The sequence below is a fragment of the Podarcis pityusensis genome (genome assembly GCF_964106645.2).
Source record: "Podarcis pityusensis genome assembly, chromosome: 4".
NCBI classification, from domain to species: Eukaryota; Metazoa; Chordata; class Lepidosauria; order Squamata; family Lacertidae; genus Podarcis; species Podarcis pityusensis.
This window is the reverse complement of record NC_138027.1, coordinates 65216784-65227764: the sequence shown is the minus strand read 5'-3', so window position 1 is coordinate 65227764 and position 10981 is coordinate 65216784. Positions and strand designations below refer to the sequence as shown.

The following is a 10981-nucleotide window of genomic DNA, read 5'->3' as shown; positions in this document are numbered from 1 at the left end:
TAAAAATAATTTATGCTATATGTTTAACCCCCCCCATGTGAAAATCATTTAAAATGGGTTTCATGCAACAACACAGATGTAGGCTATTGAGCTTGCATTGGCAGAGAGGTGCTATTTGTATTATTTTACTAGGGCTCCATGAATGCATGTAAAATGGATGAGTCCCCTGTATTCAGCCTAATTGCCTAATAGAGGCCTCCACCTGTGAAGTCTTGACATAGCAGATGCTGTGATGAGAATCTATTAAGCTATATTGGCTGCTGAAAATCTTGGATCTGATACAATAAACAAACAATAGAAAAATAATTTTGCTTTATTGCATCCAGGTTGCTCAGCTCTCCCCAGTTTAATGGGATGCCATCAAGTACAAAGTCTCATTAAATCTAATGCTTTAATTCTGATCTCACAGAAGTTTGAATGTCATCAGCTTCTATAAAACTCTTTGCAGCAACTGTGTTTTCGCAGCATGACATACAGCAACATGGGATCTAATACAATATAACTGCAATTAGACTGCCAGTTCTTTTCAAACAGCCAGAACCTCAAAACACCTGTGAAGGCAGGATTCATTTTCTGCAGAGCATGTGTACGCTCATCTAGTGATAAATGTAAGGCTGTAATAAATTCCTTACATCAATCTGCACAGATCTGCATGACGATTACCCTCTTCCTTAAAGCATACGTTTTACTAGAAAGGACCAGAAATTTCAAATAAAGTTGCTTACAGCAATGGATGCATCTCCATGATTCATTACTTGTGTGAAGAAGTGGCTAATGCAGTTCAAAGCAATTTAAATCTCACAAGAGAACACACACATATACACAAACTTCAGATTTTCAACACCCCCCCCCAACCCTTTACTTACTTTTATTAAACTCTACACACACTATGCTTTTAGAGCAGGGATGTTAATCAACTAAGCATTACTCATAATAAACCCATGGAAATTAATAGGCTTAATTTAGTCATGTCTATATTTTTATTAACCATATTTAGACATAGAACCTGAATATTCAAATGATTTATTATTATTTTTTAAAGAAAAACACCCTTAAAGCTTTGGTGTCCCTATCCTTGTTAACTTCTAGTTTTTATTACATTTTAAGTTCTGGACTCATTCTTCCCAGCAGCAATTTTGCATCTTGTCATAGTGACATGAAAATGTACCATAAATATTTAGTGCTGGGATTTAAATAATACAGCAGATATGGATACATAGATGGATATCTTTACACAAAGGAAGAATTTAAGTGCATAATAATTTCCTTGGGATTTTTAGAAAATTTATTGGACATTTGTATATAAATGTGCTCTTATTAAAAATGTAGATGCAAAAATGAACCTACCTCCACCTCCACTCTTTTTTGTCCCCTTGAAAGTATAGCTTCACATGCTGTTTATGTGGGTTTTTCCTCAATGAATTTACCTTTCGGGGTGATGTCATTTTGAATAAACACTGCATTTAACACAGCGAGAGTCAGAAATTTGCAAGATTTCTTTTTATACTTGCTGGTAATATGGATCACACTCTCTCCTTAGAAATGCAAAAAGGTACACGAGGACTAAATTATAGTCTACATTTTAGAATCAGTGACAGAGGACTGGGAAGTATGGGAAAGACATATGGTAATTGGTGATATTGACAGTGATGTGCTAAGGTCAGCCAAGTATGTATACAGAAGTCCAGCTTTTCTGCTGTTCAGGAAAGAGATCTTTCTGATTCAGCTGCAGCTTGGGCCCTATATTCTCAAAGTGTGAGTGGAACCAATGCATTAGGTGGATATCAGCACTATTTGAATGATCCACTGTTTGGAATGATCCAAACAAGGGTTGTGTTCCTCTCTAGATCTGAGTCTGAGCTAGAATTCTAATAGCAGCTGCTAGAGCCTTCATTTCTTGCCTTTTGGGCCAGTGCCCAGAACAGCCAGGTGGATCATATTCCCAAACAAGGGCATTAGAAGGCCCAGAAGTGAGGTATCACTCCTGCTAAAATTATTTTGAATGTCTGTTTATTCCAGTCCAGAGATCCTCATGTGCAGCAGTGAAAAGGTTAATACTGTGCACAAGAATCTAATTGTTTTATTTAAAAAATAGATCACTGGTGTAATATTGTGGGGAGGGCATCCAGAAAGCTGGAGTAGGTTGAAAAAGCAGATCTGTGTTTGAAAAGCCTATCAGCACTATCTAGCCTTAGACCCTACTTTGGCCCTGTTCAGCCAGATATGGCTTAAGACTATGGGTGGAATCCAATGTAACACTAAGTGAATGTCCCGTCAGCACAAGAATTTCTGCTTGCACAGCACAATATTCTCCCCCTTTCCTGCACTCCCAAAGTTTGTTCTAGGTGCTCCCCAGCCCTCTGGAGCAGATTGGGGGGGGGGCAGAGGAGAGGGGGAAAGTCCTGTTGCACAAGTAAAAACCCTTCTGCTGATGGGATAGGTTTGTTGAATATCACCCAGTGTTATCTGATGTGACTTTCTGATTAACTACATCCATAATCATTATCATTGGTCCCTGCTCAACCTACATCATTGGACTTTTACCCTTGACTTTCAACACCCTTGACTTTCAGCACTGAGACCCTGTTGGATCAACTGGTTGCTATTGCCATTACCTACAGCCACTATTGCCAGTATTTTTAGTTTTACCTTACAGCATCTGAAACTGGTTGCTATTGCCATTACCTACAGCCACTATTGCCAGTATTTTTAGTTTTACCTTACAGCATCTGAAAGAGGAAGATGAAGGGAAAGAGACAAAGCAGCAGGGTAGGACACTAAGTGCCTGAACTGGATTTTTAAAAGATGCAACAATGATTTTTATGTTGACAGTGGGCAACCCAATAAGATTTCTGCATTCTTTATTTCTGTATCGAAATCCTATACAAAAATAAAGAGATTTTCCCCCTTTGTGGCAAATCTCACATCATTATTTAAAAAAAAAAACTACTTAAAATGATATAATTTTGCAAAAAGTGGTTGAAGTCTTTGAAATGGCTGAACATCTTAATCTTATGCAGACTTAGGATGCTCTCTAAACTCACCGAAATCAATAGACTTGATTGTACCAAGCTCTGCTTAGGAAAGTCCTCTTAATCTCTTAATAGCCTTAATGAAACCCTACATGCTTTCAATTATTAACAAATTTATGGAGGCCAATGATTTGTGTTTCAGATTATACAACAAGAGCGCTGTTAAAATGTTATCATGATTAAAAGATTCAACTGACATGGATGTTTACAACTCACTATATTTTCTTGTATTTAAGATATAGCCAAAAAGACAATCTTTGTTAAAGAAATATTGTTGTCAAGTAAAAGAACTTTGCATATCTAATGACGAACAGTTGTCATCCATTCCCCCCCCCCCCCGATTCAGAACATCATTTGTTTGGTCAAACCTATGTTTTCTCCAGCTTGTACCACACCACAGATGAAAATATAAAGCTGCAGCCTTCCCATATACAAGACAAAGGGGGGGGGGGAACTAAAATGGCAGAGCAGTGTCTGATTCTTCAGACGCTGTGGGTGGAGTGAGCTGTCTGAACTGTAACAGGCACTGGATCCCAGGCGAGGTGGGTAGATGCATAGCTGTTTCTCCTCCTCTCCTGGTTTTGATCTTCCCTTCCTTTGATGAATTTAGACCCACTTCATACGTTTACAAAGAAATGCTATTAGCCATCAAAGGATTTCCATTGGTGCTGACTTAACTCTCCCATGTTGAGGAGGTGCTTAAAAAAAAAAAAAGCCAGTGAAATCATGGCACAATTGTGCACAGAAACAAAATAAGCAGGATAACCAAATTATGTCTACATTTTGTTTTCAAAAGCTGATTTACAGCATTAACAGTTAGCTTAGTCCTAAACTGCCTAAGCCAGTGATGGGGAACCTGCAGACTATGGACCTAGTATGGCTATTTTGGGTGAACCACGCTTGCTTTTTTTGTGCCTGACATGATGTTTTTGAAATATCAAGTGGTATATATATATATACTTATAAATGAATGAATGAATGAATGTCTGGTGTCATTGTCACAGTAACCCACGGAGGCTTAGCCACTTCTGAATCTGGTCCTCTGGCCAAATCCTACTCCCCAAATTGATTTCAATGGGCTTCAGTACATCTTAGACTGCATAGAGAGGCCTGCTTTTCAGCTTTTGATTTTTGCTTTGTTTTTCTGTGTCTGAAAACAATGAAACTATGTTTATCATTTGCAACAAAAATAAGTATGTCCAGATTTATTAGCTAGCACTGAATTTTTTTTTTGCGGGGGGTAAATGTAAAGCACAGGACACAGTAAGATAATGAATAAAATTCAATTTCAACAAATGTATTTTTCCATTTGGCCGGGATATCATCGGTGTCAGTGTTTTGCCATAAATGTGGCCATGAGAATGTAAAGGAGCCGTATCAGTTTACAGAGGAAAAATGTGCAGCTGTGTTCATTTGTTGGATGGGATATAACTGTCTTCCCTTAAGGAAGTGCTTCTGTTTTGAAGATGCTGCACTCAAAAGAGAAGAGCATTTCCCCCCAGAATGGAATAGAACAGTCTTCCCTCAGGGATATGCTTCTATTTCAAGAATGTTGCACATTCCCAGCAGTCCAGAAGCAATACATTTTATGCATTTGCGCCACCCAAAGAGTGGAATCATTGTCATACTGTGCTTGCTGGTAAGGAGTTCTACATGCATCACAGAGACATACCGGACAGTGCCATGAAATAACTGATGGCATGAAAGATCTTCCATGACTGCTAACAGCTTACATGAAACAAACACAGCGACCCTATAACCAGCACTCAATCTGTAATGATGGAACTCCTATGAACACTGAAACTGGCTAGTTTCAAGCTGAGAAGCTTCTGATACTCTGCTCTGAGACTACTCAGTTTCAGTCTCTTTCCAAATTTCCTCTTTATACAGTGCAAATTTCTCAAGTAATAGAGTACACATAGTTCCATCCTCTAAAAGCAAGGGTAGGGGAGCAAAACACAAATATGGTTAAACCTCCCCTTCCATAGCAAGATACCATCACCATGGCAGCACAGTTTTCTGTTGCCATTCATTAAATGCAGAATGGATATCATGCTATTGCTATGTAGGGCATTACATAGGACTCATGAGACATGAAATCCACAACCCCCTACCCCCGATAAAAAAAGGAATGGTAAGCTAAAGAATTGGTAGCTTGCTATCTTTCCAGCATGCCCCAAAGCTGTCTTCAGGGCAGCTGCTCCACCTTGCATAGTGGTAGGGCTGGCCCTATGGCCATTGACCATCTGGATATGGCTTAGGGATGTCCGGACAAACGATACAGAATCTTCCTGCCTGAAAATCTGTTGCTAAAATGTTAGGCTCTTTATTTGCTTTTTAAGTCATCTTGCATAGATATACACAGAGTATTTTTCTATCCTCTTTATATCAAAATGTTGAGCAGAAAACATGAGTCATATGTATTAACAGTTACATTTTGTTCTTGGCTAATCCCACTTCTCTGCTTTAAGGAAGAAAAGATTAAGAAATGGTGGCATGTACTCAATTATCAGCAGCCATTTTAATTCCTGTACAAACATACCCAACTTTTCACACAGGAACAAAGCTAAAAGCTAACTAACTGTTGACCAAAATAGTATCTGTACAACCATACAAGGGATGGGGTGCAATTCACATTACACAATCTACCACTGTCTATATTTTATTTTTGAGGTGGAGTGATGGGCATACATAAACTCATACAAGAGGTAAAAAAAATTACACACTTGTTTTGGGACAGAATTCTCTTACCAATATCTTACCAAGTGATGAATTTGCACCATTGTACCCAGGCATAGAATCCCTCACTTGCCTTGTTAATTTCATCAGCTAATTTATTTCATCAGAACCTAAATCTGCCTCCTTTCCAATTCTGCCTTGGGGTTCTTTCCACCTTAACAGTACCATCATGTGTATGGGTAAATATTATATTTAATATATAAAATAAGTAGGGGAGAAAGTGTTCCATGTTATTTTCTGGGCAATATAAATCTATATTAACATACTAGCAGAACAGCAATTATTCTTCAAACATGTTATCATTAATTTAGCTAAAGGCACCTGCTTTATTATTTATAACATATAAACATAAACAATAAAAAATATATAAAAGCCAGAATGGGTATGTTCCACTGAAACCACTGGAACAACTTAATTGTTACTGAAGGCCCATTGCCTTCAGAATGATTGCCAGCACAACTCTCTGCATGTTTACTCAGGAGTCAATTCTACTGTGGTCAGTGTGATTTATTATCATATTAGTCACAAGAACCTTCAGCTGGAGAGTGGCCATCATTTTTTTCTATTGTTTCTGACCTGAATCCAAATGGTGATAATAAAACATGATAATTTATCAGCCTAGAAGTTAGGTCCTAGCTTTGCTCCTCACAGTGGAGGCCATCTTGGTGCTTCTTCACATGCAGGGCTAAAAGTAGCCGGTGCTGTATTTTCTATGTTGCCTTCTAAACACGCCTTGGTAGCCATACATTGTGTGAAGAATGGGGAAGAGCAGTAATTAGGATAGGTGAGAGAATGTCACCTTTCTGTATTTACATTTATAATGCCCTTGCTTTTCTGCCCCATCTGCTTTCTTTTTCTTCTCATCACCTTTCTCACATTTTGTTCTCCCTGTAAGCTATTACTGGGCCTCGTTTACTTCTCCCAGCAACTGACCTTTTCACCCTCTGCTTGGCCACTCCACTCTTCCTACCTCCTTCTTTGCAAACCACTGTAGCATCTCCCTCTGTTGCTGCAGCAACCTTGCAACTTATCCAAGTCTCAGCACTGAACTTTCGTAACCTTCATGCTTACCCAGACCACCTTCAATTACTATCGGTTTCACCCTTCACTGCCCCATCTTCCTTCATCCTTGATCAAACCTTATCTTATCCCTGTATCTTTGATCCTATATGAACACTTACAGGAGTCAATTTCACAAAATCGATGAGGCTTACTTCTGCATAAATGCATTTTTTGGCCAGGGGAAGCTCAAACGCCCATGAATTCTGTAGACTTTTCAATAAGCAATGCAATTCAGTGATCTGTATAGCACCTGGCATGCTGCTGGAACTGAATTATTGTTGAATAATAGCAAGAAGGCCTGTTCAGAAAGATATTTCCCTCCCAGGGGGCCACGTATGCCTGAAAGGGAGTTCTTAATACAGGGAAAGATGTGATTTCTGGAATCAGAGCAGTTTAAAGATAACAGCATTTATTGTTCTGTGCCATCCATCACATACTGTACATTGAGCAGCCAAATAAGGAAATAACCATTCCTTTGGAGGTCCATTTATTCTGACAGCCTCCGAATGCTGGTCTAAAGTATGTGAAATAGAATCATCCTAATAAAAAATGATGTTCCTATCCCCCTCCCCACCCTGAGCCAAGGGCTTTTCTCAGCAATTACCTTCCTAGCCCACACAGAAATACCTAATCCGCTCTCCGCGCAGCCACCCCCACCCCGCTGGATTTCCTCCCCCTCAGTAATGTATGCATCATAACCTCATGGTAATTCCCTCCTCCGTTCCCCTGGGAAGAGCTTTAAAGTCTGGAAACGCTGGAGGGATAAGCAGGCGCCTCGCTCCGCCAGGCAGGTGCTGCACCTACCGCCGAGGCCTCGCGCTGCTTCGGAGCAGGGAGTCTTCGCGCGCTCCTCCCCCCTTCCCCGCGGGAGGGGATGCGCGGGCGCGCGCGCTCCTACGCTCCCTTTCACTCCCTCCGACTCCATAGCAGCGCGAGGAGGGCATCTCTCTCCGGGCGCTCGAATCCCCGCTTGCAAGTCCCACATGCAGCCCCCTCCCCAGGGCGCTCAGGGGGCTGCTTGACTTCAGATATTTTCGGCTCTGAACTCTCGTCATTTCCGCCAGTGTGAGGGAGGTGGGGGCTGCGAGGGGAGCGAGCGAGCGAGAGACAGAGAAAGAAAACGCGCGGCAAGCGTGCAGCTGCGCGAGGGAACAGCTCTGGGAACAAACGCGGCGAGAGCGCGGGGCTCCCGGCGTCGCTGCTGCCGCCGCCGCTCCATTAAGCCTTGGCGCCCTCGGTGCTCGTGAGCAGCGCCGGACAACGTCCCCCAGCATCCTGGAGCGGCAGCCGCCGCCGCCGCCGCCTCTCGCCCGCAGGTCAGAGGGGGCGGCAGGCAGGAGGCGTCGGAGCGTGCGGGAGCAGCAGCCCTCTTCTCCCGCTCCCTGCTGAGGAGGCAACATGAACTGAAAGCCCCCACAGGCGCCGATACGCACACGCGCGCGCCCGCGCGCCACACCGACCCGCTCCCACACAAGCGAGAGGAGACGAGCCGCGAGAGGAAGGCGAGGATTTTTTTTCCCCAGGCAGCCTCGCTGCTGCTTCTGCTTCTCCGCTCTCCGCCGTTTCGCGCCTTAACCGGCAAGAAGCTGAAATACGACCCCCCACAACCCACCCACCCAACTCTACCGCGGCTCCTAGGCCAGCCGGACCCGCCACCCGCCTTTCTTTTCGCGGTTCCTGAGGAGGAGACACCACTTCTCGCAAAGTTTCCCCCATGGCGCTCATTATGGAACCTGTCAGTAAATGGACCCCGAGCCAAGTGGTGGACTGGATGAAAGGTAAAGAGCGAGCCAGGAGCTCGGGGGCGGCGGGGGGGGTGGCTGGGTGCCCCCCGGCCTCCCCTCCCTCTGAGGGAACGGCGTGGCTTGCCTTCCCCTCGCATATTTGAGAGTCGTGGGAGAGTTGAATGTTGGAAAAGCTGGCTGGGTGTCTTAAGCAGGTTCTCGACGTGAGACACACAGAGAGACTAGAGCTAGCTTTCTGGGTTTGCCATTCGTTTTTATGGTTTGCTTTTGCTTCGTATCCCCGTGGACTCGAGGCGCCGCTTGGCAGGTGCTGTTTGCTGTCTCGCGGGGCGAATGGAGGGAGGCACCCACCGCGCCTTCCCAGCCTCATCTCGCGCTTTCGTGTCGCCCTGGGCTTGGGCTCCGCTGCTCACTGCAGGCTAACTTAGGTGGCCTCCAGTGTAGCGCCCGGACATCCACTTCTGACCTCATCCGAGGCATGCAGTTGCCTCGAGCTACATCTTCCAGCCTCCCATTCATTTACGGTACTTAGTTCTTGGGCAGTTAGGATACGGACCCTCGTTCCCCCGGTTAGGCGACGAGCTGAGATTGGAGTGGCTTAAAAAAAAAAACTTTTAGCAAAGATAGATTAAAAGCCCCGATCGCCAGACGGAATAGCAATTTAAAACGCAGCAACAACCCAAGGAGGTTAATTTGGAAAAGGAAGGCTAAGGGCGTTTAATAAGCGTAATAATAATACCCTGTGGCTGTTTGTAAATATGCCTTCCACTTGGAGCACTTGGCGAAATGCGAGCCCGCGACCCAGAATGGCCAAGAGGCCATATGGAACTGTGGAGGAATGCTAAAACAATCCTGGCCATGGGGCGAGGGGCGGTGATGGAGGAGGATGACAAGGGAGATAGTGGAGAGCAGGTGCCAAGACGCAGCAGCGCCTCTTGAGGAGAGGGGCTGCAATAACAGCGCCAGCATGCTTGAGGAACACTGGCTCTGGTGTCGGCGTGACCTGGCATGGGAGGGAGCAGCTGGGACGACAGCCCTGCATGGGCGTGTGAGACCTTGCAAAGCTGATCTCCGGGTCAGAGGGCTGGGAAGGTGGCAGCATCACATGTCATGGGAAGCATGTGCGCTGTAAAACAAAGCTACTGAAGGAAGGAGGGTGAACGGAGAACATGGTGTGCTTGCATCTCATAGAGAGTGACAGTCTGGTGTCCTTTTAAAATGGTACATGCAATGACTTGCACTGCTGCTCCTAAGCATTCCACTTGTTTCCCTTCAAGCCAAGCAAGGAGCACCACAATAGCAGCTGAGCTGCTGTAGCACTCACTTTCAGCAGCTGTCTTTTTGTCATTCCCATTTTGCTCTTTTAGCCCTGCTGCTTTCACTTGTGAGGCTGGAATGAGATTTCTTTTAGTCGACTCTCTCTAGCTTTCCTCCACTAGCAATTGTCAGTCCATTGTCCACTCCTAGCATCATTTTTTATTATTATTGATAGCATCAGAAACAGAGCTTTTTTTGAGGATGTGGGCTTAGATGATCAGTCCTGCTATTTACCCACTAGTTAAAGCCATTGCTTTATTTGTGGGTTGTAACTTGGAGGAAGCTGACATGTTTTTATTTTTACATTGCTGATAAAATGAGAAATTGTGCCTCACCTCTTCGTTACATCCAGCTGCTGCTTGACTGAAACAGCTGAGGTCCATCTGTGGCCCACTCTTAAACACACTCTAGCTCTGTTGAATGCTGTGAACTTAAGTCTGCTTAAACATGCATAGAATTGCACGGTAAGCTTAGTAGCCACTGTTGTCAAATGTGCTTATATCTCTTTCAGTAGATATGCTCCCCTACTCTTCAAGGAAAGCCTGTTTCAGTCAGTGCTCTTGAAACAGGCAGTTTCTTGCCATTTAGTATTTTGCTTACTCACTGTTTGGTAGTGGCTTGGCAGGGAATATACACTTAAACCTCATTGATTTCAGTGGGAGCTTTTCAGCTTGATTCAGTACATTTTTTCCAGTACATTATTTTCTCTGAAGTAATTTCCAGTTTATTAAATAGAATTTACTCTCAGGAAATGTGTGATTAGGATCACAACCCCAAGCATGTGCTTAACTCTGGTCCTTCGAAAGCAGCACAACCAGAAAGTGCTTAACTTTGGCCATATGGTGCCCAGAGACTAGAAACTTCTCTTATCCTGCATAGTATCATAGCTCACTTAGCATTTAATTGCCCTATTTTGGTAAATGAGATCACCACATTCTGTGAGAATGAGCATTAGTACACCTGTTCTGTTTGAAACACTAAAACACTTTGCAGTTAGTTGTTTTCTTTATCAAGACCCTGGTTTGGAAGATGTAGTTTTGGTTTTTAAATAATTAATTTCCAGGTCTGCAATTTTCCATGCAGTTG

At 43.6% G+C, this 10981-nt stretch overlaps 1 protein-coding gene and 1 long non-coding RNA gene across 2 annotated transcripts in view; one reads left to right on the top strand and one right to left on the bottom strand.

The window, feature by feature from the left end:
• Positions 1 to 297: 297 nt before the first annotated feature.
• LOC308475019 lies at positions 298 to 3573 on the bottom strand. Its single transcript, XR_013985088.1, has 2 exons — positions 2686 to 3573; positions 298 to 2624 (listed from the first exon to the last, which is right to left on the bottom strand). It is a non-coding gene; the product is annotated as an uncharacterized lncRNA (long non-coding RNA).
• Positions 3574 to 8437: 4864 nt separating this feature from the next.
• Positions 8438 to 10981, top strand: part of CNKSR2 (connector enhancer of kinase suppressor of Ras 2) — a 183044-nt gene continuing 180500 nt past the window's right edge. Inside the window, exon 1 of the mRNA XM_081001590.1 lies at positions 8438 to 8611. Coding sequence (XP_080857716.1) covers positions 8548 to 8611 — 64 coding nt within the window. The 5' untranslated portion in view covers positions 8438 to 8547. The remainder of the gene's footprint in view (positions 8612 to 10981) is intronic.